Source organism: Bubalus bubalis, chromosome 10, assembly GCF_019923935.1.
Source record: "Bubalus bubalis isolate 160015118507 breed Murrah chromosome 10, NDDB_SH_1, whole genome shotgun sequence".
Lineage (NCBI taxonomy): Eukaryota > Metazoa > Chordata > Mammalia > Artiodactyla > Bovidae > Bubalus > Bubalus bubalis.
The window spans coordinates 65,819,792-65,836,691 of NC_059166.1; the positions used below are offsets into that span (position 1 = coordinate 65,819,792).

The 16,900-nt window shown below is 41.8% G+C and overlaps 1 protein-coding gene across 1 annotated transcript; it reads left to right on the top strand.

The window, feature by feature from the left end:
• Window positions 1–254: 254 nt before the first annotated feature.
• Window positions 255–16,384, top strand: CCN6 (cellular communication network factor 6). The gene is made up of 5 exons (XM_006070088.4): window positions 255–458; window positions 6,629–6,926; window positions 11,105–11,347; window positions 14,741–14,934; window positions 16,038–16,384. The coding sequence occupies exons 1-5, from the start codon at window positions 411–413 to the stop codon at window positions 16,317–16,319; spliced, it is 1,065 nt and encodes a 354-aa protein (XP_006070150.2). The 5' UTR covers window positions 255–410; the 3' UTR covers window positions 16,320–16,384.
• Window positions 16,385–16,900: the final 516 nt, after the last annotated feature.

A 16,900-nucleotide genomic window follows, 5' to 3' on the forward strand; every position in this document is an offset into this window, starting at 1 on the left:
GGAGAACAAGCAAGCAGCAGAGAGAGGGCCTGGGGCGGCAAACCCAGAGGAGAGGCTGAGGGTTAAGGCGGTAACCGCGTCTAACATCACCCTTTTGCTCAAGGCTGGCTCTGATCTCCGGGAGCGGGAAGAACAACAGTTCCTTCAAACAGAAGTCACCCTTGGTCTGCCCCCTCTCAGTCCCGGGAGAAGCACGCTCCAGGCCACCGCGAAGGTAAATATGTGAAGAGTCGCCTGAAAGTAAACAGGGTATTAAAAGGGATCTGGGAAAGCGAAAGCAGAGCCTGAGAGCTGGAGCACAAAGTCGGGAGCTGGGAGGTGGAGGCGTGGGTCCTTCCTCCAGGAGACAGAGGAGAGCCTTGTGCGCCGGCCTCGCAGCATCTCCGGCTGCGCGAGGCCAGCCCGGGGCCATGCGGGGGCCGCTGCTCTCCACGCTTCTCCTGGCCGCACTGTCGCAGGTACGTCCTGGCTCTCCCGCCGCTCCGTCCCCCCGGGGGCTGCGGTGGCCCTCATTTCCTCAGGTCAGAAATTAAAAAGGAAGAGAAGAAGGGGGAAGTGGAGGGGTGCGTTTCTTGTGGAAATAGCTCCAGACGAGTAGGGAGCCATGTTCTTCTTCTAATCAAGTCCTGTTTTAGTTCATTAGCTTCCGGGAAGAGTGGAAAACGTTGCTCCCTTTTGGGGTAGGGCACTTAATCCTGCTTCTGATATGTTTGAACAGCCCCCAGGTTTTCATAAAATGTATTTTTTTCTTTTTTTAACTGGAGTCTGCCTAGAGCTGGCTGCCCTGCGGGCGGGGTGGGTGGCGGTGCCCCTCTGCCGGCGCCAGGCGGGCGAACTGCACAGAGCTGCTGGAAAAAGTGACCCTGACGGCCCTTTTCAGCTAAGCCTGTGGTTGTTTGAGAACACTTCGAAGCAAACACTTAATATTTTTTAAAACATTCTATTTTTTTTTGGTCTTTTCTTAACCCATGTGTTTTTCTCTTTTCATGAGACAGAATCAGTCCACAGGATTTTTAAATATTTTGAGCAGCAGACCAAAGGGAAGTTTAATTCACTATGAGGGATTCTTTGCTTTAGCATTTTTTTTTTTTCAATCAAGACGATTGAAATGGGGTGGCTTATTTTATGGATTTATCTACATGGAGGTTTTTGCTAGTTCAGAGGACAGAGCTTTTGAAACCTGGTGTTTTAGAATACAAGGATGTGTGTATATGAGTTAATTTGATTGAGGTAGTTAAGCAGCAGATGTATTTTAGAAAACGGGGGGTTGAAAATTGTTATATATGGAGAGATTTAAGATCTTAAAAGGGTCATAACAAGATTGTCAGTGGTACCATTATGTGGACGGATGGAGAGATGCTTTTCCCCAGTAGGAGGGAGATGGGGCTGTCTATCACCTGGTCCACTGCCCTTTAGGAAAATGCCTGCCACTTGTGTGGATTGAGAACCACAGCATATCCCTAAGCAGCAAGTGTTCCAACAGAGAGAGATGTGCCCAAAATAAAAAAACAAAAACAAAAAGAGGTTATAGATAGAGCAACAAGAAAATATTATGCTTAATGGCAAAGTTAAGGGCCTGAATTTTTGAAGGGTTTGATAGTACCTACCATGTATAGAAAATCTAATATGTGCCAAGAAATGTGCTTCACACTTTAGTGGTTAAGATAGTAACTCAAAATAATCTTGCAAAGTTGATATTATTGATCCTGTTTTACAGAGGAGGATTGAAGCTCAAAGATCAAATAAATGAATGTTATCTAAGATAAGCGTAGCTCTGTGGTCAAAGCCTTCATTCTTTCTGTTGTATTATTCTGATGATTCTTTTATTGTCTTAATATTTTGATTTTGAAAACAATAAAAATATCTGAAAAGAGAAAATTATATGTAATTCTTTATATTTACCCACATATTTGCCATTTCCAGCGCCCTTGATTTCTTCTTATATTTCTAGCATACTGTCTGTTGTAATCTTCCCTTTAGGTGGAAGAGCTTCCTTTACTACCACTTGTGAGGCAGGCATGCTAGCAACAGTTGCTCTCAGGTTTTGTTTATCTGGAAATGTCTTTAATTTCACCTTCATTTTTGAAAGATAGTTCCACTGGAGATAGAGTCCCAGGTTGACAGTTTCTCCCCCCCCACCTCCCCGCCTCTTGGCATTGTCTCAGGATGTGTCTTGTTCTTGGTTTCCTTCTCCTTTTTTAAAGCCATAATATTCTGGTGGTGTTTTAGGGTCACAGCAAATTTGAGAGGAAGGTTTCAGAGATTTCCTGTGTACCACCTGCTGCAGCCTGCCCCCTCCACTCCCTGATTATCAGTGTCTGCCGCAACAGTGGTACCTTTGCTACAACTAATGAACTACATTGTAATAGGAGTTCTACATGAACCTAGTGAACCTACATTGACACATCATAACCATTCATTGTCATTGCTTACATGAGCTTTCACTCTTGGTGGGGTGCCTTCTGTGAGTTTGGGCAAATGCATGATAATGTGTATCCACTACTATAGTATCATACAGAGCATTTTCACTTTCCAAAATATCCTTTGTGTTCTCCCTGTTTATCCCTTCCCTCAACCCCTGACAACCACTGATCTTTTTACTGTCTTCTTCATTTTGCCCTTTCCAGAATGTCATATAGTTGGAATCATACACTATGTAGAATTTTCCAGTTGACTTCTTTCACTTAGTAATATGCCTGTCTTTTCAAGGCTTGATGGCTCATTTGCTTTTAGCACTGAAATATTACTCCATTGTCTGGATGTGCCACAGTTTATCCAGTTACCTACTGAAGGACATCTTGGTTTCCTTCTTTTAATGAGACGTCAGATCACATATTTATTGTTTTTTCTCTTGTATGTAATGCTCTCCCTTTCTTAGACCGATTCCAGGATTTTCTCTCTATCCTTGGTTTTCAACAGTGTTACTTTGTCACCTTGGAGATTATATAGAAATGCTTCAAGAACTAGAAAGATAAACATGTGTCCCCAGGTGGGAAGTTTGGGGAATGGGCACTTCATTAGAGGAAGCAACATGAGGAGAAGCCAGCCTGGTCCCTCTTGTCAAGTGCATGGCATGGGAGGAGAGTGCATTGAGCAATGCAGCTAGAGAGGAAGGCGGGAATCAGCACCCATAGGGTTTAGATACCCTGCTCAGAAGTTTGGACTGTATACTCTTGACAGTAGGGAGCCACTGATGGGTTTTAAGATGAGAAGTAAAATCAGATACGTTTTTGTTTGTTTGTTGGTGGAGATGCTGGGCACCAACAGATATTTTTTAAAAAGATCCTTAAAAAGTGGGAGATTCATTGAAGTCCTTCTTGAGAGAAGGCGACCAGTTAGGAACTTACTGCAACAGTACTCAGTAGCAGTGAAAATGAGGGAAGAAGGTCTAGTTTTAGGGATATGAGGATGGTAAGAAGGATTAGTTGCTAAATGACCGTAGGAGGTGCGGGAGAGGAAGAGGACCTGGATGACTCCCAACTTCCTACCTCCAGAGTATGGAAACACTGTCTCAGGTGGGTGGGCCAATGATGAGTCTGTTATGTGAGTTTTCCTGTAGGAGATGCTAGTGGAGATGTCCAGTAGGCAGTCAGCTATGTGGGTCTGAGCTCAGTGGAGTCGTCCTGGATGGAAATTTATATTTGAAGCTGCATAGGGTTAAAACGGAGAAGGCAATGGCACCTTACTCCAGTACTCTTGCCTGGAAAATCCCATGGGCAGAGGAGCCTGGTAGGCTACAGTCCATGGGGTCGCTAAGAGTTGGACATGACTGAGGAACTTCACTTTCACTTTTCACTTTCATGCATTGGAGAAGGAAATGGCAATCCACTCCAGTGTTCTTGCCTGGAGAATCCCAGGGACGGGGGAGCCTGGTGGGCTGCCGTCTATGGGGTCACGCAGAGTCAGACACGACTGAAGCAATTTAGCAGTAGCAGCAGGGTTAAAAACGAAGGCAAGAGGGTGGGTGAGAGTGGAGACAGTGAGATCAGCAATCCATTAAGGTCATGAAGCACCCAGGAACCTAAATCTAAGTCAAATTTAGGGTTACAGGAGCCTGCAAAGGAGATTGACAAAATATGTCCAGAGGTAGGGATAGAATCGGGTTGTGGTGACAGGGAGGGGCTGGTGTCATGCAAGTCAAGGGAGAGCAGAGAATTGAGAGTCCAGTGCCTTAGAGAGGGGGGGTCACGTGGGGACAGAGAGTTCAGGAGCATGAGCCCCGCTGAAAGGCCACTGAGCCTGGCGAGGGGTCCCTGGTAACCACGGCTGAACCTGGGCAAGAATGAGAAGCAGGCACTCACTGTTTCTACCCTTGCTATTTCTACTCCTTTCACATTTTGAATTTCCATTGCCCCTCCTCATCCTCCAGAAGCCCAGCATGTACCCTCAAAGTCTATTCTCACATTGTACATTCAACTCAAATAGTAGCTGAAAGTGTTACTCTGGAGAATACATATTTCATCAGTGGTAAGGAAAAAAAAAAGGCTGAAGATTTAATGGTGGAATTTCAAACAGATACTTTAAAGTGTAGGGTTTTTAAGTTGGAAAGAGGTTTAGATCTCTGGATCAATCTAACTGCCTTCAGTTCCATCAAATAAAAGTTGAGAATTACAGAAATTACTTGCCAGGCTCTGTTCTAAGTGCTAGTAATACACCAGCAAGTGAACCTCAGGTTCCTGTGGTTAGGTAGCTTTATGGCAAGTGATGAAGACAGGCACTTATTCACAGTTTCAGTACACAGGTAAAAGGGAGCATGGAGAAGTTACAGAAAGTTTTCTGGAAAAGGTGGTAACTCAGTGAGGGAGTGTGGGGGGTGGGTGAAGAAGTTTGTAGGAAGATTGAACAACCTCAGATATGCAGGGAACTGCAGGCATTTTCATTTGCTGGAAGCTAAGAGAAGGTAATGGTGGCCCACTCCAGTACTCTTGCCTGGAGAATCCCATGGACGGAGGAGCCTGGTGGGCTGCAGTCCATGGGGTCGCTAGGAGTCGGACATGACTGAGTGCCTTCACTTTCACTCTTCACTTTCATGCATTGGAGAAGGAAATGGCAACCCACTCCAGTGTTCTTGCTTGGAGAATCCCAGGGATGGGGGAGCCTGGTGGCTGCTGTCTATGGGGTTGTACAGAGTCGGACACGACTGAAGCGACTTAGCAGCAGCAGCAGCAAGGGATGTAAAGAACTCAAGAGACAAGGAGGGCCCTAGATGCTGTGCTCAGGAGCTTGGACCTCCCTGCAGGTCTGTGACCTTCAAGTGTGAGGGAGGAAGGAGATGGAGCAGGCAAGGCTGGGAAACTCAGTGGATGGTGTCACACCATTCACTAAAATGGGGACCAGCTGAGAGCAGTTTCTTGGGGCAAGAAAGTGAGGTCCTTGTGGGACATCAAAGTGGGAGAAATCCTGCAGAAAGGATTGAGCTAGTTGTGAGCCCATGGGGAGAGTCTGGGCTGGAGAGGAGAACCAGATGCAGAGATTCAGTGATCTGTTCAATATCCAATCTGATCTGTGGCAAGACCCGGACGAGGGAAGGGAGGTGGGAAGGTTCTGGAAGCTGCCTGCCTGGTTTAAGTACCTTTTCTTCTATTTACTTGATGTGTGACCTGGAGTATCTTAAGCAGTCTGAGCCCCATAGTCTTCCTTTGTTACAGAGAGTGCATCATTTCCTGTTGCTACTGAAACAAATGGCTACAATCTTAGTGGCACAAACAGTGCAGATTTATTCTTTTGCAGTTCTGGCCTCTGTAGTCTAAAATCAGAGCTAAAATCAAAGCAGGGCTGTGTTCCATCTGGGGCATCTAGGGGGAATGTGCCCTTTGCCTTTTCTGACTTTCATAAGCTGCCTGCATTCCTTGGCCCGTGACCTCCCTTCAGCAGCAGCCTCATGTTCCGTCTGGTTCTAGCATCACATCTCCTCTGACGCACCTGCCTCTCTCTTTCCCTTATAAGGGAGAGCAGATTGGAAGGAAGAATTGGGAGGATGTGTCTGATCTTGTGAAGTTTGCTATGCTTATTGCATGTCTAAGTGGAGATCTGTTAAGTAGGCAGTTTGAGTCTGAGCTCAGAAGAGAAGCCTGGGTGGAGATACGAGATACAACCAGGAATGTCACTTTAGAGCACTTACCCCCAGGGAGCTCCAGTGCTCAGAGATGAGAAGAAACCAGCAGAGGAGACTGAGAAGGAGCCATCGGTGAGAAAGGAGGAGTAAGAAAGAGTCATGTGTTGGAAGCTGAGTGCAGAAAAGTTTAAGGAGAGACTGATCATGTCGATCGGACTTCCCAGGTGGCTCAGTGACAAAGCTGCTATCAAAGCAGGCGATGCAGGAGATGCGGATTCGATTGCTGGGTTGGGAAGATCCCCTGGAGAAGGAAATGGCAACCTGCTCTAGTCTTGCCTGGGAAATTGCATGGACCCATGGACAGAGGAGCCTGGTGGGCCACAGTCCATGGGGTCACAAAGAGTCTGACGTGACTGAGCATGCATGCACAATCATGTCAAATACTGATAGATATTATTACAACTTACCACGCTGTATTCTAGTATTAATAATTTGGGTGATATCTATTTCTAGAAAACCTCTGAAGTTGGTTTGAGGAACCATTTCTAACACCACCTTTATTGTCCAATGAAGTTCTGCTGCAGGGCCCAGGATGCTGGGCTGTCAGACACAGCAGTCGAAGGAAGTCCTGCAGAGGTGGCAGAAACGCACCATCGAAAGCAGTTTTGTCACTGGCCCTGTCAGTGCCCCCGTCGGAAGCCCAGCTGCCCTCCTGGAGTGAGCCTGGTGAGAGATGGCTGCGGATGCTGTAAAATCTGTGCCAGGCAGCCAGGGGACACCTGCAACGAAGCTGACCTCTGTGACCCCCACAAAGGGCTGTACTGTGACTACTCAGCAGACAGGCCTAGGTACGAGACCGGAGTGTGTGCATGTAAGTGTTTCCTTCTGGACCGGCTGGAAGATGTTGAGTCTAGACAGGACTTATTTCTGCAGTTTTACATTGGAATAATCATCTTCATTTGACTAAATCTGAGGTGGGCTTAGTTTTCATGCACCAGTGAGACTGGCCTTGTCATATTGAACACATTTGAACTGAGCAGATGTTACACACACGTTCAGAAACCCGTTGTTTTATTCCATTGAAATGATCTTGAAGTTCTTTTAGTGATAAAAATAGGAGAAATTATGTAAACAGCCTGACTTATTAAAATGGCAAAAAGGACAGTTTTTGTTATACTATCAAATGCAATCTGAATTCAGCCTTTTGTGTACCTGAAAAATATTCTTTCTTAATATGTAAGTATATATCTCTAGTATTGATACACTTCTTTAATCTCAGCCTTCCGAACTAACCATCAAGTTACTGTACTTTTTACTGAGGCAGATTTGTAAGAAAGAGGGTGGGGCACCCCAAATCTCAATTAGGCCCTCAGCTTTATGAAGGGAGGGTCTTAGCTCTGGAGACTGGAGTGCGCTCAGTTGCTTCAGTCATGTCTGACTCTTTGCAACCTTGTAGACTGTAGCTCACCAGGCTCCTCTGTCCACTGGGATTCTCCAGGCAAGAATACTGGAGTGGGTTGTCATGCTGTCCTCCAGAGGACCTTCTGGACCCAGGGATCAAACCCGTGTTTCTTATGTCCCCTGCATTGGCAGGTGGTTTCTTAACCACTATCGCTACCTGGGGAGACTGCTCAAGACCATCTAAATTTCTATGCCTTAACAATAATCGAAGATGTTGATTTATTTAGGAATAAAAAGTAAAATTTCTAAGGGAAGGGGAAATATTCATGTCAACTGAGTGGTTAAGTTACTCTGTAGAGCAGTCTAAGTGGGAAGATTAATTACTAGCAGAAGTTAAGTTGTGAGTGTGGGCTGAGAGCACGTCTCTGGAGCTGGCGTAAATGTGTGGAATTATTCAAGTTCAGGAGCCTGATGCCTCTGTCAGTTCAGTTCAGTCACTCAGCATGTCCGACTCTTTGTGACCCCATGAACCACAGCACACCAAGCCTCCCTGTCCATCACCAACTCCCGGAGTCCACCCAGACCCATGTCCATTGAGTCGGTGATGCCATCCAACCATCTCATCCTCTGTCGTCCCTTTCTCCTCCTGCCCTCAGTCTTTCCCAGCATCAGGGTCTTTTCCAGTGAGTCAGATGTTTGCATCAGGTGGCCAAAGTATTGGAGTTTCAGCTTCAACATCAGTCCTTCCAATGAACACCCAGGACTGATCTCCTTTAGGATGGACTGGTTGGATCTCCTTGCAGTCCAAGGGACTCTCAAGAGTCTTCTCCAACACCACAGTTCAAAAGCATCAATTTTTCGGCGCTCAGCTTTCTTTATAGTCCAACTCGCACATCCATACATGAGCACTGGAAAACCATAGCCTTGACTAGACGGACCTTTGTTGGCAAAGTAATGTCTCTGCTTTTTAATATGCTGTCTAGGTTGGTCATAACTTTCCTTCCAAGAAGTAAGCATCTTTTAATTTCATGGTTTATTATATTGATTATCTCTGGGTTCAGATTCTGAACTCTGTCTGCAGAGTGACCTTGAACAAGTTGCCTAACCTCTCTGGCTCAGTTATATCGTATGTACTTTCTATCTTATAGAGTTCTTAGGAAGGTCAAATGAAATGATGACACAAAACCCCAAATATCTGGTATCACAATATCTGGTATGTAGTAAATTCTCAAAAATGTAATTTCATGTACAGTACGATGAGTATCGTAACAGAGCACAGCCATGAGAATGGGGATGGGGATGATCTATAACTGGGGTCACAAACTGTGACTCTGGGACCAAATCTGGCCCACAGTCTGTTTCTGTAAATGATGTCTCATCAGAGAACCGCCATGCCAGTTCAGTTACATATAGTCTGTGGCTGCTTTATAATAGCAGCATCTAGTAGTTGCAACAGAGACCAAATAGTCTATAAAGGCCATATAACTTTACAGAGAATGTGCTGATTCGTCATATAGAACAATGGTTTTCAACCTTTTTTTTGGTCTGAGGATCCCTTTAGTCTTATAAATTAATAAGGACCCAAAGAGGTTCTGTTTATCAATTATTTCTTGGCATTTAATGGGTTAGAAATTTAAAACTATTTACTAATTCATTTGAAATGAAATAACCTGCCCATTGCAAATTAATAGAAATAATATTATTTGTGAAAGAACTTACTTTAAAAACAAAGAAAAATTTAGAGACGAGTGAAAGTGGAATTCTTTGACATTTTTGCAAATCTCTCTAATGTCTTACATCTGCTTCTGCATTCAGTATATTGCTATATGTTGTTTTAGATTGGAATATATGAAGGGATTCCAGCCTCACACAGATATATTGCTGGAAAAGGAAGGAATGTTTTAACTTTTGAAATAATTATATTTTTCTCATATTATAACTGAAGTGGAGTTTCGAAAAATTAGCTGCATCACTGCTAATCATGTGGACTCTGAAACTACGTTGATGAACTTATCAGACTCTGTGACATTAAAATACATTGGTTTAGTCAAAGACCCACTTGGAACAGGGCTTTTCCTCATGCATAATTTTTTAACAATAGCATACACTAGTTATTTGGAAAATACCAGTTTGGAACAATGGTTTATGGAGATTTTTTTCTTTTTTAAATCACATTATTTAGTACCAAACTCATCAGAAAAGCCTACGTCTTGGGTAGGTATAAAGATCTCAGTGTTGGACACAAGTTTTCCAGATTTCTGATTTTTGCTCGACAGCCTTAAATTCTGTCATTGGCGATAAGTACTGTCAGTTGTTTTCCTTGAAGTGATAGGCTCACCTTGTTGATTTTTAAGAAAATATCTGCCAAATACCCAAGTCTGAATAACCATGATGTGTCGCTCAGTCACTTCTTCTGGGGAAATTACCACTAAAAATGTGGCTAGTTAGGTCCACAACTGAAACAGTAACCTAGGTGCTTCTCCTCCAGGTAACTATCGTACTTTGGTACAGTATTTACAGGAAAGCCCTATGCATACTTCCTGTTTTTTCACATGGAATATTAAAACGATGTTTTGATCATTAAGATTTAATAAAATCTGTGTTGTTAAAGACATTCTTAGTAAAACTAAGAACTCTTTTTTTTTTTTAAAAAAAAAGTATACTTCTGTACAAGTGCATGGCAAGGAAAAATACCATGGCTAACATGTACAGTCTGACATGGTCATTCTAAGGTGCCAGCAGCCATTTCAGCCACCAGTCCTTTTGCACGTTCGGAGCAAATATCAACTGAGTGAACAAAATCGGTCACATCTTGGTGCTCTGAAAAAGTTTTGACCTTCCAGTTCTGTGAAAGGGCCTCAGGTACTGCCCTTTCAGATGGACCACACTTTGTGAGAACTGCTGATCCAGGTCAAGATACCCCTCAGAGGAAGTGAACATTTTCTTCCAGTTCTCTTAAAAACAAAATCAGTTACTGTGCAGTATTGTAAACAGATAATGATTTCTTCATCCATTCACTTACCCCAACTTTCTAGGACAATATCCCAGCCTATTAGTGAACATCTGGGGATATGTGTCTCACCAGCCATCAGCTCAGCTCTGAGGTTTACAGTCATCTCAGTGTGTATTCATCCCAGTGCTGTATTATGGGGGTTTCCAGATGGCACTCGTGGTAAACAACTGGCCTGCCAGTGCAGGAGATGTAAGAGATGCATGTTTGATCCTGGTTTGGGAAGATCCCCTGGAAAAGGAAACGGCAACCCATTCCAGTATTCTTGCCTGGGAAATCCCATGGACAGAGGAGCCTGGTGGGCTACAGTCCGTGGGGTTGCAGAATCGGACACAACTGAAGTGACTTAGCATGCAGCACGCACACAGTGCTGTATTCATAGTGGGTTTTTTTTTTTTTTTTTTTAATTTACTGCAGAACAGGGTCTGAATTTTGAAGGTGATCACTTGGGGAGGATTATCTCCAAATCTAACGAAAATGTCTCATGTTCACTTTTTACAGATGTTCTGTGAAGGAGGTTCCAGATGGAACCAAGGAAATTGAGAACTACATAAAGGAGAGAGCAGTTTGCTCTAGGGTTTCCAGCTGGAGGTCTAGACTAGCAGTTCTTTGGTGATTCTGTTCTTTTCTCCTTTCAGATCTCATCGCTGTGGGATGTGAGTTCAACGGGGTGCATTATCAGAATGGCCAGGTGTTTCAGCCCAGTCCCCTGTTCAGCTGCCTGTGTGTCAGCGGGGCCATCGGATGCACACCTCTGTTCATACCAAAGCTGGCCAAGAGGCACTGCTCAGGGGCTAAAGGTGGAGAGAAGACTGATCAGTCAAAATGTGGCCTGGGGTCGTCACAGAAACAGCTCTCAACAAGCTACAAAACAATGCCAGGTGCTTGTTATGTAGAACTAGTTCTCACGTCCGACTTTGCCTGGTTTTCTTTCGTGTTCCTTTTATGTACCAAGGGACTCAGTACGCACTTACTGATTAGTGGTCAGTGTGAGATTTAGTTTGAGTGTGCCATTGTACTTGGTCTTTGCCTCAGGCAGGTATGCTTTAAGTATCTGAAAAGGGAATTTTATAGTGTTTTAGATTTTTTTCCTTTTTTTTTTTTTTGTTTTGGTCAGGTGGCTTTGCAGGAAGGATCTCAGTTCCCCAACCAGGAATTGAACCCAGGCCATGGCAGTGAGAGTACTGAATCTTAACCACTAGAGAACTCCCAAACTATTCCAGTTTTCTACTAGGTCAGGAAATTCTTCTAAATTACTACCTCTACTTATTTCCATTTAACCTCTCAGGGCTTCCCAGATGGTGCTAGTGGTAAAGAACTTGCCTGCCAGTACAGGAGATGTTAAGAGATGTGGGTTCAATCCCTGGGTCAGGAAGATCCCCTGGTGGAGGGCATGGCAACTCACTCCAGTATTCTTCCCTGGAGAATCCCACAGACAGAGGAGCCTGGCAGGCTATAGTCCACAGGGTTGCAAAGAATTGGACACAACTGAAGTGACTTAGCATGCTCATGCATAGGAAAACTGACCAAATATTGTTGACATGTACCCTAGCCTGGAAAAACTTTTGTTTGTATTATTATGGGCAAGAAGTATGAACTATCCAGTTCCAATACAACTCTTTTGTATGGTAAAAGCAGAAATGAAAGGCTACTGATGAAAAATATTAGAGGGTATTTGTTGAATTTGTAAATATTTCTAAAAATAGATAAAATTACCCTTTCCTTCACTCTGAAAGTGAAGCTTAATAATTACCAGCCTCTAAATAAATGTGCACACAGGCATCTTTAAGTAGGTTGCCAGGTATGTGAGGAGTCAGAAACTTACAGTGAGATTCTGCATTACTCAGCTGGAGCACCTGGCCATTTATAGTTGGTGTCACTGTATTCGTGACCCTTGTATTTGGTCTGCTCTGAGTTAGCACCTTATTTAGGTGCTGGGGTTTTTGGGGGGACAGAGTTTTCAAAATTGCCAGCAGCTGAAGCACAGGTGAAGGACTCAAAAGGGGGCAATACTCATGCCTGTTATTATTCACATCCATGTTTTCATTCAGAAATCAAGACTGGCTTTTTCTTGAAACTTAAAGCTTAGTAAATGAAAGGTGCCATGGAAATATGGAGTATTTATATATGCTAAAGACTCCTAAATTCACTTGTGTTATAGGAATAGTTAATAAAAGCAACCATAATCAGAGAAATAAGTTTTAGATCTTTAAAACCTAATTCTTAAAGTGGGGAACATCCTCTGGGATTCCAATTATGACTGTTAATTCAAAAAAAATTTAACAGGCTATGGAAAATAGGCATTTACCATATATGGCTTTTCAGCTAACAGCCTGATACTACTAATGCTCTAAAACTTTTTAAAATTATAAGCCAAATTCTTTTTCCAAATAGACAAGATCAGTTGATTTTCTGCATTGAATCTGCGTGACAAGTTTTTAGGACCCATTTGTGAACCTCCCTGGTGAGACCAACTCAGAGCAGCAGTTGTCCCCAGGTCATCGGAAAAGACTCTGATGCTCGGAGGGATTGGGGGCAGGAGAAGGGGACGACAGAGGATGAGATGGCTGGATGGCATCACTGACTCGATGGACGTGAGTCTGAGTGAACTCCAGGAGTTGGTGATGGACAGGGAGGCCTGGCGTGCTACAATTCATGGGGTCACAAAGAGTCAGACACGACTGAGCGACTGAACTGAACTGAACCGAACCGAAAGGCCTTTGGATCAAAGTCAAGTTGGTCTCATTTGTAGAGTGGCTTCAGTGGATTCACTTGGAACCTGGTGTAGGACACAGTCAGATGGTCATTCTTAGTGGTTAGTGCTTTGCTACAAAAAATTAGACTCTCTAAAGTGCTGTTTATTAATATACAGACCTAGATTTGTTTCAGAGGATGTATATGTTCAGTTTAATATCTCTTGCTTACCTTTAAAACTGTACTTACAGGCCCAAACAAGTTTGCTTTTAAAATGAAGCACAAGGACACACACATACTTTAAGATGTATTTGTCTAGTAACTTAGTTAATTCCAGAGTCCATAGTTGGAATCTAGCTTTTACTTGGACAGCAGGAAGCATGCAATGACTTGATGCCTCTATGCTTTACTCACTGCTCATTAGACACTAAACTTTTACAATTTCTTCCAGTTTTCTTGCCCTTAAATGAATGCTAAGCACATTTCCTGAACTGCAGCTCTTGGCTTAACTCTGAGGGGGATTACTGGTAACACGACAATTTAAGCTACTTTTATTTATTGCAGATGCGCCAGGCTTTTACCCTGCTTCCTGCGCTGATGTCTTTAAACTGCTGCCTGCCTTCCAGGTATCTCCATTTTTCTGCTTCCTCTCCCTTAGTTCTGTGTGCAGTTGCAAGATCCTACTGTAATAAAACTGACAAAGTATCATTGTATGCAAAGACAGCACATACTTCCAAGTGACTGATATTTCCTATCAAGAAGGCATGGGGAGCAGTCCTTTTTAAATTGACATTTTAAAGTAACGTAGCCAGAATTTTGCTGTGTTCAATTGCAGACTCAAATCTCTACCTTACTTCTGAAGCACCCACTTTAGGATGTATATTAACCTGAAGGAAATGCTTTCCATTCATTCTGAAGTGGCAGGAAATGTCTAGACAATGGAAGGTTTAGGCCTGATACCACAGGGAATTTAACAATTAAACTGAATAAAATAGATGGCACATTTTTCATGACTCAGTATATGATTATTTAGTGTAGAGAATCTTCTAAAGGACTAGATTTTTAAGTGGTCAAAAAAATAACTGGTCTCATTGACAGTTGAATTCTCAGATTTAACTTTTGTATTTTAGATTTTAATATAACCATGAAATTTAATAAGACCACATTGTCTGATTAATATCCTGAATTCCCTAATCCTACTCATGTCTGTTTCAACATCTGTTGAAAATAACATCAAGCATAAGCCAAGAAGCAGAGAAAAGGTGGCTGTCCATCAAAGTATACGCTTGTTTAGTACTCAGGGGGTGGGCTAAGCAGAAAGAAGTAAATGGGTATTTTACCCAGTTTCTCAAAGATAATGCATTTTTATTCCTAAGCTACTGGACTATAATATTTGGTCAAAAGATAATTTGGGGAGTAGGGAAAATAGAATAATTAATTAGACCATCAGCTTATTTTATTCAGAGTTACATTATATAAAGTTCAGATCTGTAAACTATTAGCTTAAACATCAGGATTAAAAATTATCTGCATGAGTACATACATATTTAAGTACCTGTACTCTCCTTCCTCTATTTTAGCATACAGGAATCTCCCACTGATTTGGAAAAGAAAATGTCTTGTGCAAGCAACAAAGTGGACCCCTTGCTCCAGAACATGTGGGATGGGAATATCTAACAGGGTGACCAATGAAAACAGCAACTGTGAAATGAGGAAAGAGAAAAGACTGTGTTACATTCAGCCTTGTGACAGTGATATATCAAAGACAGTAAAGGTAAAGTTTAATTATATTTAACTTCATTATAATTCAATATTGAGACTCTTGAAAAGTGTGAGTATGTGTATGTGTGTGTTCTGGAGGTATTTGTTAATAAAACCACTTCATGAAACTCTTAGAGTCAAACTATGTTGAAGGAAAGCAAATATTAACTAGCTGCACTTTGTGGGAAAAATTTTCATCGAGCAGAAAGAAAATGTTAACCTGTGGATTCTAGAATATTCTAACAACGTAACAGTCGGGTCTCGATCAGTCTGATTTGTTGTGGTACCCCACCATGTATACTGTTTAGGAGAAGATCTTTTTCAGATTCTTTTTCCTATATTAATTTTATGTAGTGGAATCAGAGCCATCAATAAAAGATATTGGTTGCTACACTGTAATTATGAAAACAAACATATGAACAGCAGAGCAGTTTTGATCCTAAGTTATATATCACCAGCTTGGAGAGGGAACCACACCATTTCCAGAATGCTTTGCTTAGTTACTGCTTCCCAAAGGACTGTAATGTCATAATACACACTCTAAGGTTGCTTGGTGTAACTAGAGCTGGTCCTATTTCTGGAACTAAGCAAGATGACTGTCTCGAGACTAATTTTTAGAAATGCTACAAAACCAGTCTTATCCCCAAGTTATTCCCTATCAGAAAGTCAACAGTTTCAGAGGGATTAAGATGTTTATTCATCTATCCATTTACTTAAACTGTGTTAGCTAATTCTCTAAGTCTTGGCCCTTGACATTAAACAAAACAAAGATTTTCATTTATTGTGGAACTAAGTGAAAGGCAGATAAGAAAAAAACACTGGGGAGTGGATGGAGGATGCACAGGGAGGACTTTCAAAGTCCTCTTGTGGGAGGGAATTTTAAGGTCGAAAAGGGCTGGACATGACTGAATGCAACTATTAACACCCTATTAATAAATATTAATATTAATAAAATGCAACTATTAATGCCCTAAATGCAACTATTTTCTGTGTGTATGTATAATAGTCTATATTCTATGAAGTATCACTTTTCTGAACTATTATAATCAAGTTTAAAGAGTGACTACTTAATGTTATCAAGTTTAAAGAGTGACCACTTGTTATATATCTTTTCAGATTCCCAAAGGAAAAACGTGCCAACCTACTTTCCAACCTGTCAAAGCTGAAAAATTTGTCTTTTCTGGATGCGCAAGCACTCAGAGTTATAGACCCACTTTCTGTGGAATATGCTTGGATAAGAGATGCTGTGTGCCTAATAAGTCTAAAATGATTACTGTTCAATTTGATTGCCCAAATGAAGGGTCATTTAAATGGAAGATGCTGTGGATTACATCTTGTGTGTGTCAGAGAAACTGCAGAGATCCAGAGGATATATTTTCTGAGCTCAAGATTCTATAAAATGAAGCACGAGGAGGAAAAGTTAAGGTTAATCATGTTATTACATCAAAATTTAAAATGGTATTAAGAGGGTGGCAAATTTGCCTTATTAGTTTAAAACAGTAAGAATGCCTGGATATTCTCAGATAACTGTATTTAAGGCATTAGAAGCTTAAAAAAAGGTTCTCCTAAAAATATATGTAAAATATGAAAACCTTAAAATTGAGCTCTTAAAATGTATAATTATGTAATAGTTGGTTCTGTCTACATATTCCTTGAAATGAAAAATTATACAATTTACAAGAGAACATTTTGTCCTATAAGATTAAATCTTAAACAGGAGTAAGATTAAACTGTAAATATATTTATTATTTCCATTGCCCTATCCTGAATATCAATTAAGATTTCTTTTGGAAGGAAAAAATGGAACTTCTTTGACCACTGTTGACAGTTATCTAAATTTTTATACCAAACTGTAAAAAATTTGATTTCCAAGGTAAGAACCAAGAGCAGTAATATACTTACTTTGAAAAGGAAATAAATTAAAAAAATAACACTAAAGAAAGCACACAAGATTTTTTTTGGCTTGAAAATAAATTTTC

Excerpts from the sequence above, each read along its gene's own strand:
- CCN6 (XM_006070088.4), top strand. The coding sequence starts at position 411 with ATGCGGGGGCCGCTGCTCTCCACGCTTCTCCTGGCCGCACTGTCGCAG. Across the intron at positions 6,927-11,104 it reads CGAGACCGGAGTGTGTGCAT|ATCTCATCGCTGTGGGATGT; the intron begins GTAAGTGTTTCC and ends TTCTCCTTTCAG. Across the intron at positions 14,935-16,037 it reads ATATATCAAAGACAGTAAAG|ATTCCCAAAGGAAAAACGTG; the intron begins GTAAAGTTTAAT and ends ATATCTTTTCAG.